At 55.3% G+C, this 14,530-nt stretch overlaps 6 protein-coding genes across 6 annotated transcripts; 5 read left to right on the forward strand and 1 right to left on the reverse strand.

The window, feature by feature from the left end:
* Nucleotides 1-676: 676 nt before the first annotated feature.
* On the forward strand, nt 677-2,210 carry PG997_006910 (uncharacterized protein; the record flags this gene model as incomplete). Its single annotated transcript, XM_066811225.1, has 2 exons — nt 677-1,476; nt 1,535-2,210. The coding sequence occupies 2 exons, from the start codon at nt 677-679 to the stop codon at nt 2,208-2,210; spliced, it is 1,476 nt and encodes a 491-aa protein (XP_066670148.1).
* Nucleotides 2,211-2,858: 648 nt separating this feature from the next.
* PG997_006911 (oxidoreductase) lies at nt 2,859-4,301 on the forward strand (the record flags this gene model as incomplete). Its single annotated transcript, XM_066811226.1, has 3 exons — nt 2,859-3,196; nt 3,247-3,831; nt 3,890-4,301. 3 exons carry the CDS (start codon nt 2,859-2,861, stop codon nt 4,299-4,301), a joined length of 1,335 nt encoding a protein of 444 aa, XP_066670149.1.
* A 288-nt stretch (nt 4,302-4,589) lies between these two features.
* On the forward strand, nt 4,590-6,512 carry PG997_006912 (Transcription factor vrtR1; the record flags this gene model as incomplete). Its single annotated transcript, XM_066811227.1, has 1 exon — nt 4,590-6,512. The coding sequence occupies one exon, from the start codon at nt 4,590-4,592 to the stop codon at nt 6,510-6,512; it is 1,923 nt and encodes a 640-aa protein (XP_066670150.1).
* Nucleotides 6,513-7,120: 608 nt separating this feature from the next.
* Nucleotides 7,121-9,151, forward strand: PG997_006913 (uncharacterized protein; the record flags this gene model as incomplete). Its single annotated transcript, XM_066811228.1, has 2 exons — nt 7,121-7,137; nt 7,984-9,151. The coding sequence occupies 2 exons, from the start codon at nt 7,121-7,123 to the stop codon at nt 9,149-9,151; spliced, it is 1,185 nt and encodes a 394-aa protein (XP_066670151.1).
* A 648-nt stretch (nt 9,152-9,799) lies between these two features.
* PG997_006914 (uncharacterized protein) lies at nt 9,800-10,946 on the forward strand (the record flags this gene model as incomplete). Its single annotated transcript, XM_066811229.1, has 3 exons — nt 9,800-10,132; nt 10,198-10,261; nt 10,354-10,946. The coding sequence occupies 3 exons, from the start codon at nt 9,800-9,802 to the stop codon at nt 10,944-10,946; spliced, it is 990 nt and encodes a 329-aa protein (XP_066670152.1).
* Nucleotides 10,947-11,162: 216 nt separating this feature from the next.
* PG997_006915 (uncharacterized protein) lies at nt 11,163-13,013 on the reverse strand (the record flags this gene model as incomplete). The annotated part of the gene is made up of 1 exon (XM_066811230.1): nt 11,163-13,013. The coding sequence occupies one exon, from the start codon at nt 13,011-13,013 to the stop codon at nt 11,163-11,165; it is 1,851 nt and encodes a 616-aa protein (XP_066670153.1).
* Between the last annotated feature and the right edge of the window lie 1,517 nt (nt 13,014-14,530).

Below are 14,530 nucleotides of genomic sequence, written 5' to 3' on the forward strand. Positions count from 1 at the left end.
TCTCTCTCTCTCTCTCTCGTCTAGCAAGTCCCGAACCGCGATCGCATTTGGGACTGAAAGCTCGAATTTTTGAGACAGGGCCTCGATAAAGCCGTAGCGCCAATTGACCGGGGTCTGTCCCTCCCTCTCCAGTCTCCTCCTCCCCCTACCAAAACCAGGCCTGGATCAATTGAGCGCCAATCGGCAGGGTGGAAAAAAAGAAGTCGGAGCACGGCCAATCACTGGCTCCGATTTTCCCAGATTTTTTGGCCCAGTAGCTTCCATTTGCAGCTGCCAGTTAATCCCTGCTCTCGGGGTTTGGAGGCGAGAGAAAAAGAATGCGACCCAGTCAGACTCGCTTCAAACCCTCTCAGCCAGATAGCAGGGGAACAAAGTCGTACGTCGTGAACCTCTCACGGTTTTCCTACCTTTTGCCCGCATTCGCATTCGCATTTTCCTTCCTATAGAATTTCCCCTCTTCACTTCTCCAACCCTACTATTGGAGAGAGGTTGCCCAATTGCAACAATATACCAAGCTATGGCCTCCGTACGGCAAGCTGCACGTAATGTGCCCTCTACGACAGCCCTGAGGACGCCTTCGCTGGCTTCTTCCTCTTACGGCAGATCCCCAGCTTATCGGAGGTTATTGTCAACGGCGCCACAAAATGGGACCGCCTTCACAACGTCGCGGGTCACCATGACCCCGCTCACGACTCTTCGGTCACCTTTTATGCCCGAATCAGTAGCGACGATCCAGTCCCGCGGCTTCCACCAGACACTGAGATGGCAGCAAGAGCAACCGCAGAAGGCGCCCAAGGCAGAGCCAAAGCCCGCCGAAGCCGAGGAGAAGGCGGAGGCGAAACCGGAGCAGGCCGAAGCCGAGTCTGAGGCCAAGCCCGAATCCGAGGGCAAGAAGGAGGGCGAGAAGCAAGGTGAGGGCGAGGGCGAAGGTGAGGGTGAAGGCGAAAAGAAAGAAAAGAAGGAGGATGCAGCCCCACCCCCTCCGCATGGTGACAAGACCCCATGGCAGGTGTTCATGGAGACCATGCAAACCGAGTTCAAGGCCTCCAAGGAGTGGAACGACTCGACAAAGCAGCTTGCCGCCGGCGCTCATGACTTCATCGAGAGCGAACGAGTCCGCAAGGCCAGAGAGGCTTACGAGGCGACCACCGGCGCCGTATCCACGACTGCCGGGAAGGTCCTGAAGACGAGTGCTACGGCTATTGGCAAGGGTGCTTCGTGGACGTGGGATACTTCGGTTATGAAGGGCGTCCGCAAGGGTGCCAACGTCACGGGTGAGGCGCTCGACAAGGCCACGAAGCCCCTGCGAGAGACCGAGGCATACAAGAACGTCAAGGATGTTATCGACGACGGTAGCAGTTCGAGATATGGTGGTTGGGTCGAGAAGGAAGAACGACGCAAGGCCAGAGAGCTGAGAGCGCAGCAGGCTGCTTCAATCCACGGCGTCAAGCCGGAGGATATGGTCGAGGATCCCAAGTATGTCTTGAACTTACGAGTTTTCCAATATGGTTGAGTGGATGCTAACTATTTCAAGTGCTGGAACCAATGTCACTCTGCACAAGGATGCCGCATGGAAGGAGGCCTGGAAAGATTTCCGCGACCAAAACAAATACGTTCAGGGTATCTTCAGTGCCGGCAAGATCTACCAAGAGTCTGAGAACCCTCTGATTTCTACCGCGCGAAGCATCACCGACCGTATCGCTGGCTTCTTCGCCGAAAACGAGACGGCCATGGTCATCAAGAAGTTCCGGTCCATGGACCCCAACTTCCAGATCGAACCCTTCCTCCAAGAACTCCGTGAATACATCCTGCCAGAAGTCCTCGACGCATATGTCAAGGGCGATATCGAGACCCTGAAGATGTGGCTCTCCGCTGCGCAATACTCAGTCTACGAAGCCCTGACCAAGCAATATCTGCAAGCCGGCATGAAGTCTGATGGACGAATCCTCGATATCCGTCACGTCGATATCCTCAAGGCCCGCATGCTCGAGCCTGGTGAGATCCCGGTCTTCATCATCACCTGCCGTACCCAAGAAGTCCACGTCTACCGCAATGCCAAGACCAATGAGCTGGCTGCGGGCATGGAAGACAAGGTCCAGCTGGTGACATACGCCATCGGTATCACGAGGATCCCGGAGGAGGTCAGCAACCCCGAGACACGCGGCTGGAGGTTGATCGAGATGCAGAAGAGCGGACGCGACTACATTTAAAAAAACCAAAAGCGCTTTTTGATCTTGAAGTGCATTTAAAGGCGAGCGGGCACGGATACCCTTGCCTTTGGATGACAGATACCAACATATGTTCTAATAGTGTACAAAAATGTGGGCGGTAGACGGAAGGGCGCCCGATGAACGGGGCATGACAACTATGGCGGCAAGCCTCAGTTTCTCAAAAACACCACTCAGGCCTTTGGCATCAAGGCGTTTTCGCATTTCCGGTGTTATGTATGATGTGGACATTACATGATATTACTACTGTATGATAGACAAAACAAAACACTGCCGCATCCCTCACAAGGGGCTGCGAACGATGCTAATGCCCAAAACCAAAAAACCACACCAAACTTCCTCCTTGTTCACTAGTGCTGGCGTAGACTGGGCCAATCGGGTTGGAGGATAACTCGGGCCCGAAACTAAGAGAGTCCTCCTATGCAAGCGGCGGATGGTTCTTTTGAATCAACCCGGATGCCCTGTTCTATTACGTAGCTCCGTCTGCGGTGAAGTCTATATATAATGACTTCGTCAACGCGTTGCTCCTTGATGGAGACCATATCTCTATTGTCCACTTCTACACTCTAAGCAGGCCTATCAATACCCTTCCCATTCACTATTTAGCCCGTGTCCCTGAAACCAGTCAACATGGCCCCCGTAGAGATCCTGATCATCGGCTGCGGCATCGCCGGCACGACGCTGGCCACGTTCTTGCTCCTGATCGACGACGTGCCCGCGGCGCAGAAGCCGCGCATCACCGTCCTGGAGCGGGCCTCAGAGCGCATGGCCCATGCCCGCGGGCAGAACATCGATGTCCGCGGCGCAGGCGTGACGGTCCTGCGCAGGCTGGGCATCGAGGCGCTGGTGCGGCGCAGCACGACGGGCGAGGAGGGCGTACGGCTTGTGGACGAAGGGAACCGGGCCTGGGCCGAGTCGGCGGCGGGTCCGACGGGGCCGACGGCGGATATTGAGATCTTGAGGGGGCGGTTGAGTGGGATTTGTTGGGGGAATTGTTTGAGGGTGGAAAGAGAGACAGGGGGCAGGGTGGTAGGGGGGTTGAGTATATATTTGGGGACTATCTCGAGGAGCTGGACCAGGAAGATGGGGATAAGGTGCATGTGCGCTTTTCCAAGAGCGGTGTCAGGAGGAGTTTTGATCTCGTGGTCGGGGCGGATGGCTTGCATAGTCGGACGCGGAAGATGGTCTGGGGCGAGGAGGGCGAGAAGGACAGGGTTAGGCGGCTGGGCATGTATGCCGGTTTCTTCAGCATCCCGCGCGAGGAGAAGACGGATGACCAGTGGCGGCGCTGGTTCCATGCGCCGGGTCGGAGGGGCGTTATGTTGAGGCCGGATGGAACGGGCATGCGGACCACTGTGATCATGTCCGTGGTCAAGGACGATGAGAAGGAAAACGAGAAGCTGGTCGAGCTGGCGGCGAAGGGGCATGCGGGGGTCTCGGCTCAGAAGGCTCTGCTCGAGGAGCACTTCAGTGACGCTGGGTGGGAGTGCGAAAGGATTCTCCGCGAGATGGAGACGACGGATGACTTTTACTTCGACATGGTGGCTCAAGTGAAGATGGACATGTGGAGCAAAGGGAGAGTGGTGCTTCTAGGAGACGCAGGGTAAGGCCTTCCATCCCCCAGAAACACGTGGTGGCTATGGACTAACACCAAACCGCAGATATTGCGCTTCCCCTATTTCCGGTCTTGGCACCACACTCGCCTTCACGGCCGCATACAACCTCGCCGGGTGCCTCCAAGACTACATCAAGGGGACAACCCCTGATCCGTCTTCTGGGTTGGCCGAGTACGAAGCGAAGGTGCGTCCCATCGTTGACGAAGCGCAGCGGCTCGCCCCTGGCCAGGCCTACCTGATGCACCCGGAAACGGCGTGGGGGATTTGGATGTTGCGCCTGTTCGCCAGCTTCGTGTTCTACATGAAGAAAATCTCGGCGTTCCTAGGGAATCTTGTTTTTCCCAGGATTGGGCCACAGATGGCGAACGATGTGCCACTTGCGGACTACGGGTTCAAGGTCATGCTGGAGTGGGAGGAGCTGGAAGAGGGGTTATTGCAACAGGAAATGAAGCAGTAGGGGAGACTATTCGGATGCTGCAACAATAAATATAGACTCATAAGTGTATTAGTACTATGCTTCACTCAAATCTGGTCATTGACATATCGGTAACTGTTTGCTTACGTCATCCTCACCCCCTTAGCTTATGAGTAGTCGCGAAGCGGATGAAGCCGTCATCACAAATTGCATCCTTTTTCTTCCCCTGTCAAACAATTCGATACTACCAGAAGCCCCCAGAATGATTCGAATAAAGATACAGGAGTGAACCAGTACTGTCACTCTGATCAGGAGAACGTGCCCTTCATGATGACTCCCCAGCACATCGAACCCGGGGTTGTCGCAACCCCGCGCAACCGCCCGATCGCGATAGCTCCGGCGATGCCAAGCTCTGAGCCCCGGCGTTCCCTGGATGGGGTGACCAAGCTCCGGGAACGAGCCTCCGTTTCATCATTCGCGTGCACGTCGTGTGTACGCAGGAAGGTCAAATGCGACAGGTCACGGCCCGCGTGCTCGACCTGCGTCAAGACCAAGGCGGAGTGCGTCTACCGCGCGCCGCCCCCGCCTCGGCGACGCCGGCGAAGACTAGGCCGGGATTCATCTAGCCCAAGAAAGACTGCGGCGACAGCGTCGGATGAAGAGAGCGAACTGACGGCTCGATTGGCACAGTATGAGCAGATACTACGTGAGCATGGCTTATTGCCGGACTTGGGACAACCTGTTGATTCCGACGAGACTGGGACATCTGACGGGGAAAGGGATGGGCGATTGATTTCCAAGGGCAGCAAGTCCAGATATATTAGCAGCAGTATCTGGGTCGACGCCGATGAAGCCGAACTCTGCGAACTAACCGGACACGGCGATTATGATCATTCTGATGACGATTACCTTGGAACAATATCGTCGACTGACCCGGTCTCAGCTACAATGCTTGGGTGCACTCATAGTCTAGCAGAACTCCACCCCGATCGCCGCGATGCGCAGAAGCTTTGGACATTGCATACCAACAACGTCGAACCACTCTGCAAGATTCTCCATATCCCTACAACCGCAAAGATGATCGAAGAAGTCACTCTACATCCCGCGAATGCGACCAAAGAAGAAGAGTGCCTGCTGTTCGCAATCTATCACTTTGCTGTGTTTTCCATGTCTGACGAGGAGTGCCTCTATGAGTTTGGCGAGGGCCACTCTGTTTTGCTATCGAGATATCGCTTCGCTCTGCGGCAGGCGTTGGTAAATGCGTCTTGGCTCAAAACCACGGACATGATCGTTCTACAGGCTCTCGTACTGTATCTCATTGCCACTCGCCTGACGAGCGACCCTCATACCTACTGGATCATGACTGGGGTCGCCGTTCGCATCGCCCAGCGGATGGGACTGTACCGCGACGGGGAGGAGACCGAGCTATCAACATACGACGTCGAAATGCGCCGGCGGCTCTTCTGGCAAGTCATCCCGCTAGATGGCTACGCCGGCCAACTCTGCGGAACGAGCATTTCCCTCCCGTCCAACAGCTGGGAGACCAAACAGCCGCTGAACATCAACGACAGTCAGATCTGGCCCGGAATGACGGGGAAGCCAGTGGCACAGGATGGCCCCACGGAGATGATCTTCTGCCTCGTCAAGGCGCAGCTATCCAACCTGTATAACCGCACCGGCGTGAAAATGGCAAGCTTCGGCCCCACCGTCGACCTCAAGCCAGGCGCGGAGCTCGACAAGATCATCGACGAGGTCGAGGGGGCCATCGAGATCAAGTATCTGCGGTACTGCGACATCGGCAATCCGCTGCACTTCCTGCTCCTCGGCAACGTGCGATCCGCCGCCAATGCGGTACGGCTGCGCAGCCGGCTATCCCGCCTAGCTACACGAACCGACGCCAGCGACCATGAAATGCGAGACTTGTGCGCCCTCGCCGACAAGATCATAGAGACCGACAGCGCCCTCTACCGCAACCCGAGCGTCCGGGGGTTCCGCTGGAAGATCGACTCGCTCTTCATCTGGGACGCGCTCAAGTGCGTCCTGATGAGCCTGTCACGGCCCGGGTTCTACTCGGCGACCACGGGGGAGCTGGACGCGGCGTGGGACAAGATCGCCGAGGTGTACTCGAACCACGGCGAGATCACGGAGGCGAGGAGGAGGGCCATACAGCTATTGTGGGAAAGGCGACGCTTCGGGCTTGGGAGGCGAACCCGCCGGGTCTTTCCACCACTTCGGAACCGACGTTCATTATGATGCTTCGGTCGCGGCACAATAAGAAGATCGATGTTCCAATGCCGTTGGTTACTGGTACTAGCGGCGATGCGGGCACTGGTTACGATGGCACGACGTTTCCCATTGATACTTACTTTGGACCTTCTGGTGGAGTGGACTTCAACATGGACGATTATCTGAATTTCGACTCGACGAATTGGATTCTATGGGATTCATCGCAAGCTTGATCATGAAGTTACTAAGAGCGCCCACTGCCTCTCTTACCAACAGGGTCTATGCCAGGTGTAGATGTTGCGTGTGATGCATGGAGTCCAGCCTTACGAGATCTCCGTTTCAAATCTACCTCTTAGTACGGACATACAAGGATGGTCATATATATTCTAGCCCCCACTGCAACGTCGTATCGACCGATCTTTGGAAGATTATGCAAAAGGCCACTTTCAAGAATAGGAGCATAACACGATTTGTGCTCTGAGCCACATACCTTACCTATAATGGAAGTCGCATCCGTAGCAGTTTTTGCTTTTCACGGGCGGGATTACTATATTATAGGCATTCTATTACTGGCAAACAATGCGAACCTGGCAGCAGTGAAGTGCTGCAGAGATTGCAATCGTACCATACACAGCATGGCCAGGCACCGTCGGTAAGGCAGATTTCATCGAAGACTTTCAATCAGGCGCTCCCACCACCAGAATGTGTGAGATTTGGTCAGATGGTATGTCAAAAATCATGGCTCGGGTTTGTTCAAGCTTGAGTTATCAGATACTATATAAGTACTAGATCCAGGGCGCATATTTCCATGCTGCAATCAAGTCCTGTCACCCAACAGGCCCGAGAGCGATACTGTTGAGTCAACTAGAGAAGATGGAAGTTCCGAGGGCCGGGATATGGGAAAGAGGTATGGCCTTACTGGTCCTCCTTTTGACGAATACGGCATCTACAACCTTGCTTATTCTGGATCAGTCTGAATGGAGAGGGTCGGATCATGGGGCTTCGTGGTTCAGTGAAAACCAGTCGACAACCGCGCTTTTGGTGCAAGTAACATCAAGCATCTTCGGAGCATTGTTGGTTATGTCTCTGAGTAAGTAGCCCTCTTCGTCTTCAACCCATCGATTTGCCCCCATCATTGAGACTAGCTAACCTCTGCCCCAGCAACCACAATTAACCTGAGCGTTAGACGAAGACTAGCGAAGACAGGTCTAAAGCTGGAGGCTTTACGATTAACCAACAACCTCACGCTACCGCGAATCGGCTGGTCGCTAACCGTCCCGCATCTTGTGATAACAATCGGCTTCTTCATCCTGAGCTGTGTTCCCGCAGCTGTGTGGTCTGGCGCTTTCACCCCCGTTGCAACAACCCAACAACTTGAAGCAACAATTTCCGTGCCGAGCTATAACGAGACCTGGTCATTGCGACACGTATGGGGCGACGACTCAAACTACACCAAGATAACGCCACAAGGCGAATTTACATTTGTCCCACACTTCAGGCAAGAGGGGGTCATTATTGACCACGCGAAGAATACCATTACCCCTGAAGGAGGTATCGCCTCCCAGCCGAAACTGGACCGAACCGGGTACACCTACACGACTCGCAGTTATGGCGTCGGCAGCTCCGTCGGGCTGGTGGACAGCTTCCAGCCGTCACCCAAGGGGTATCGGTACTCAGAGATAGGCGTACACGCAACCGTCGATTGCCTGTACAACTACTCGTCTCAGTATCACCTGCAACGTGAAGACAAGCCCGCCCACTGGTCCCTCAATGTCTATACCACGAATGGATCCTTCCCAAACCACGGTACATCCGTATACGCGGCCACCGCCTTGGACGACAAGGAGGCGTGTGTCATGGGTACGACGTCCGAGCCAGCCACTGAGGAGGGCACGTACTATGCTGTCTTCGCCACCTTGCCCAACAGCACGTACCAGTTCCTCGACAAGCTGCAGTGCCAAATCTTTTACGAGACGACGGTGTTCGACTTAGCAGTCAACGTAACGAACCAGACAATCGTGGTTCGTCCAAATCACACGGTGGGGGGATGGGAAGGTCGGGTTCCCTTGGCTCGTGCCGCGACCCGGAGGCTGAACATGATGGGCCAGGTCTTCGGCGCCACCCAGTGGAAGTCGCTCCTTTGCGACACGTTTCTCACGAACGTCGCGACTTTTCAGTCTCTCCACGGCGGTACTAGCCGGAACGACTCGACGCCGCACGGTGTCTCATTTGCCCTAGAGTCCATGGTGGATAGCGTGCTCGGGGCGCTCTCTGCCGCCCAACTCGTGGTCCTGTCGGAGTCATACAATGTCACGGCCGGCCTGGACTCCCCCGCCTACCGCATCGGCACGCGCGCCTACGTTTTGGCCAATTTTGTTCTGAATGGTGTCGTCACCCTGATCGTGTTTGTGGAGCTCGTTCGGACGCGCCTCTGGTGCGAAGCCCCGGACTTCAACCCCATGGACGTCGAGAACGTGATTTCTGCATCTCTGGCCGGTCGCAGCAAGGGTGTACGGCTCTTCCGCCGGAGTAGGGTAGAGGACCAAATGCGTAAGGTTACGATACACCTGGTGGGAGGCATAGGTCCAAATTCGGGACATGAACTGAATCCCGGAGATAATTACAAGATAGCGGTCAACCCCGAGCCGCAAAACACGGCTATATGATCTGAATTTATGTCGCAAGTCCAAGTTGGACAGACATTGACGCAAACTCAGACCCCCAGGATCGCCTTGGGCACGTATATACCAATGGGAAACTATACTAGGTTCAAAGTCTCCAAACGGTCTTCGTTATCTGGCCACAGCTCCCCTTGCATCATCTGATAGAAGTAAGCAGGCGCAACGTAAAGGTATCCCTCTGCAACTTTCCGAAGAATGACGGGGACGAACGAGCCCGCCAGGAGCCATAATTGGTCGCCCTCCCAAATTGAACCCGACCCCAACAGTTTCTTGCCGGACAGATCCTCCACCACTAATTTGTAAAGGGGGAAATGGCCGCCTTGATTTAAGATAGAATAGCCCGAGAGGATCGTCAATAGCGCAATGATTGATAGGAGGGGATGGCTTGAAGTGAGCTCAATTACATGAATGCCAGAACACGCATAAATCAAAGGGAGGGAAACGGACACACTTGCTAATTGTGTTGAATGCCCTGACCAACATTGAAGCTTTTCCGCTCTTTCTTGTTCAGCCCGCCACGAGTTGGGGCTCCACATGCGCCTTGGGTAGCCAGAAAAAGCAACTTCGCGCCTTCTCAAAACTTACTCTCTGGACGTTCTTGCTTCCTACCAAGTTTTTCCAGATCTTGACGAGATGGATGGCCCCAGTGTGAAGCCTGCAAACCTTCGTACCATATCGTTATTCCAGCTCGAGTCTGGTTCCGTCTCGGAACAGGACAAGTTGCTCCAAACATGCACGGAAGACGGATTCTTCTACTTGGACCTTACGCACCCAAGTCAATCGGCACTTCTCAGTGAAGTCGATACCGTCCTCGGATTGTCCAAGGATCTATTCGATTACTCGCTCGACATCAAAACCTTGTTCGACGTGGACAAGGTCTCTGACCTGAAAGTCAACGGCTACAAGCCCAAAGGCCGGAACATTGCAACCAAGACCGGCAAGACCGATGGATTTGAGACTTGGGTGGTAAGTCTTGCATACTGATAGACAAAAGCAGACATCTACCACATACCGTGCTAATTTCCCTCTAGCTTCCACGCAACGGGCTTCTTCAACTCACTGATGCCCCGTTTACGTACCCCCCTCTGATCGCCAGTAACCTCGCCCCGCTTCGTGGGGTGGTCCAGAGGCTCTCTTCCGCTGCCAAAATTATTTTCAGCTCCCTCTCGGCTTCCTCTCTCTCCCAGACGGTCAACGCTTCGAGGATTTCCAGGGCCTTGCCCGGCCTTCGCCCGACATCCTGCGCTTGCTCAAATACCACGCCGATGCTGATACTACCTGCCAGCCCCACGTGGCACATACGGACACGGGCAGCCTGACCTTCGTCTTCTCCAGCCAGCCGGGTCTCCAAATCTTGCCCCGCGGCGTCTCCAAGAAGGTTCAAGCACAGGCTGAAGGCAGCCAACATGGGTCGTCGTCGCAGATGCCGTGGCAGTACGTGGCGCCGCGGTCTGGCCACGCCGTCGTAAACGTCGGAGACTGCCTATCCAAGATGACAAACGGGCTCCTGAAGAGCGCCCTGCACCGCGTCGGCCCTGTCGAGGGGTGCCCCATGAACGAGCGCTATAGCATCGCCTACCTGATGCGCCCCGAGGACCACACGGTCCTACGACCCCTGGACAGCCCAATGATCCCGCCGCCATCGCCATCGTCAGAACAAGATAGTCCGATCACGAGCGGCGAGTGGATTCGACAGAAGTTCAAGGCTCTCAGGGGAAAGCGTGACAACGCGAACACATTCGATCAGATCATGACTGGAGGGCGCGGGGTGTTGAACTAGAGCAATTATGAGAGAACTATGGACGCAACTTTGAAGCAATTGCTCTGTGTCATCTGGGAATATTCTCATTCTGTATGTGGAAGTATTGTGGTAATCGGTCAATCTTCACTTTTGATTTTGATGGTTACGCTAACCGGTTTGGAAGACCACAGACGTGAAGTGATATGTCAAGCACAGGGCGTTTACATATGTTTACATTATATCTGGGACGTCCCTTCACGACATGTTCTTCTCAATCTTAACCAGGAGAATGCTATCAGTGGCCATCTCCTGACTATTCTTCAAACGAATGAAGCGATACCCACTCTTCATCCGATCCAGCCGGAGACATGCTCCCGCCAGCACGAGATCCGGTCCGGGCTGGTCGTTCCAGACTTGGAAAGTCACAAAGGACAGCTCCGGCGTCACGCCCTCGATTTCGTGGAAAGTGAGCACCTCCTGCGCGAAGTCGGGGTTGACCCCCTGCTGCACCTGGGTCCGCACGCTGCACGGTTCCCGCTTCGTGATGTTGAGCGGGTGCGGCTCGACGGACAGGTCCATGACGAGGTAAGGGTGCAGCTCGTCGCTGCTGCGCACGTTGTCGGGCAGGGGCAGGTGCTGCACGGCCAGGACGTGGACGGCTAGGCGGTGCAACGTCCAGTGAGGAATTGCGGACGTCGGCGTTGCTCCTTCGGTTTCTTCCCGGTATCCGTTAGGTTTCAGCACATAGCCCCGGCTGCCATCGAACATAGCGTCGTTCATCATCATACCACGATCCCAGTTCTGCCAGTTTAGGGCGGCGACCTGGATGCCTTTCCGCCAGTGGCCGGCCGGGTCCGGGTTGGACGAGTCGACGCGGGTGCCGGCCGGGTAACTCCGCATGAGGAAGTGCTTGTTGTGTTTGAAGAATCTTTCGGGTGCCTGCTGGTGCGTGGTTTCCACCATTGCCTCGGACAGCGAGAAGATGTGGTGCGGCATCTCGGCCTCGGCCTGCTCCATGTCCTTGAACGAGACGCCGCGGGTGAAGATCCCCATTTTACTGAGGAGCTCAATGATCTTGGGCGGCTTGGCCTGCTTCGCGCCGGGCGCGCCCATTTCAGGCTCTAGACCTTCGATATCCCCCAGGCCTTTTGGATCCTCCGTCGCGGTGGCTTTGTCCGCGTAGCCCCCGCGACCCTGCTTGGACGGGACGTACTTGACCTTGATCAGGATCTTGTTGCGCAGGTCCTCAGGCGAGGGCGCGGTCCGTTCCATGTCCTCGAGCTCCACGGGCGGGAGGAGGTGCTCGCCCCAGATCTCCTGCATGATGGCAACCATCATCTCCTGCTGCTCCGGGGAGCAATGCACCTCGAGGCTGACGATGACGGGGAGGTCGCTGGTCTGGAAGCCGTACTCCTTGACCGTCTGGCAGACGTCGCGGAACGAGACCTCTTTGGTGAGGGTATTGCCATGCAGCACGCGGGGCTCTGAGCCGACCATTTTGGCCCAGTTCGCCTGGATCTCCGCCATATCCCGCTTGCCCTTCTCATTAAGGAGATTGTCCGTCACCCAGCCGCTCACCTTCATCATGGTGCGCAGCCCGAAGCCCACCTTCTCACCGGCCATTTCGTTCGGGGTCCTTGCCGCCCCTTCCAGGCCTGCCTCGACATTGTCGCCATCGTCCAAGGCGTCCGTGAACCGCTCCCCGCCGTCCCACACGTCGATCTCGATGCAGCGGCAGCCGCGAAGCAGAACCTTCTTATAGGCGTCCGTAGTCGCGTCACTGGTCAGCTGGTTGCCCTCGAGGTAGGTGTTGTGGCTGCTGCTGATGAAGTAGCTGTTGAGCGGCCAGGACATGTCCTGCGTCGTCCGTACCGGAGCCGGGGCCAGGGCCTCGGCCGCCGGCGACCTCATGTAGCGCACAAAGTTGTCAAAGTCGAGACCCCCATCTAGCTCATGCGCGGGGCCATCCGCCTGGACGTGGTGGAAAAAGGCCTCGACTTGCGCCTTGTTCCACGTCCGGTCGGGCTCGGCCTGCCGGTCGAAGACGTCCTGGAGACGGGCCAGGAGAGGCGCGTCGAACTGGGGAGCGCCACGCCCAGAAGCCATTATGTCGATTACAGGTTGTGCAGAAAGAAGAAAGACGAGCGTCGACGGATTTTGGACGAGGAGCAAGTAATGACAGTGGTGTGACTTGAAGTCGAATTGGACTACACAGATGAAGGACGAACGATTCAAACCTGAAATTGGGTGCGCGTTGCCCAATATAAAGAAACACATTCTTACCGTTCCGGATATTAGGGGTGCCGCCCTACCCGACCGGCCTGACCCTAGGTAGAACGATATATGAATGAGGCTGAGTGCCTGGTGGATATCGGCTATGGGGCAAGAATCCACAACCTGGGGTCTGGGGTCTGTCTACCGGGCGGGCGAGGAAGTGATGGGAAACAACTATAGAGATAAAGATGAACCCTCGTCACTATACCTATACTGGGTATCTTGTCTAGTATAAGATGTCGGGGTGTAGCTTTTAACTATCCCCTTGAGTGCTGAAAACACCGTTAAGAGTGGGCCATGTTTTGTAATATCCAATTGGATACCTACTAGGTACATGAGCCAGTTTGCGGTACGTGCCAGCTACTCAACGTACCCAAATCTTAAAGGTGTTTCCTGCCCCTTATTTGTGTATAGTTTTCTCTCCTATGAGATCAGAACAGCGGAAACTTCCGTCACCTCTGTCGACTTTTTAACTATCCAGAACGGTCGATCAACCAACTTTGCCCGTGGCGTTTTGAGAGAGATCTTTGTTTCCCTTCGTCGGGACATTGCATCGATGTGAACTCCATCCTATTGAGGATGCGGTCTGTGTGTGACATGTATGCCGATAATTACGTGGCTTTGCTTCTATTACGCGGTGGGTCTCGGTGTTAATTACCGCTTAGTTCCGCTCCACTTATGGCCAGAGAGTAGTATCCGAGTGACATGTCACCGGGCATTCAAGGACGACGAAGGGCTCAACGCACGACACCGGGAAGCCACGGTACGGAGTTGGTCGGTCGGTCGGCTCCTCAAAAGCCGCAATTACCGATTGAACGTTGCTGGTCTGGATGAAGTGCGCGTGAGGTAAGGAAGATGATCATTCAGGGGTGGAGCTTTTGGGAGGCCTCCCGTTTTGTTGTTTCCGCGGATCGACACAGATACTGTACTGCAAGACATCATTATCTGGAGAAGCCGATGCAGGTAGGTCCTTATCATACCTTGTGCTGTGATCGTTACGGGGATGCTTTGGCTATGGACTGGAATAAGGCGATAGAAGTAGGTTGGCTGCTATGCTCATGGAGGAAGAGCCCAGAGCGCGCTCAGTCACCTAGACAGAAGCCTTGAATCGTCGGGCTTTTCGATCTTCTTATTACTTAATTATTGCCATGGAAGCGGTCCTTTTTCCTGGCAGCTGTCAGGTCGACGTAAACGGGCCGACACGGCTTTCCTGACTTGCCACAGTTAGGGGGGACACGGCGGGCTGTAGAGGCGCCATAGATGTCCGACCCGGAAAACTGACTGGCGCAGTCTGTACATAGTGCTGTGACTCTCATGCGATGCGGCTCGATAAAAACCAAAGTTGTGAG

Source organism: Apiospora hydei (assembly GCF_038363865.1).
Source record: "Apiospora hydei strain CBS 114990 chromosome Unknown utg000005l_segment0_segment0, whole genome shotgun sequence".
Classification (NCBI taxonomy): Eukaryota; Fungi; Ascomycota; class Sordariomycetes; order Amphisphaeriales; family Apiosporaceae; genus Apiospora; species Apiospora hydei.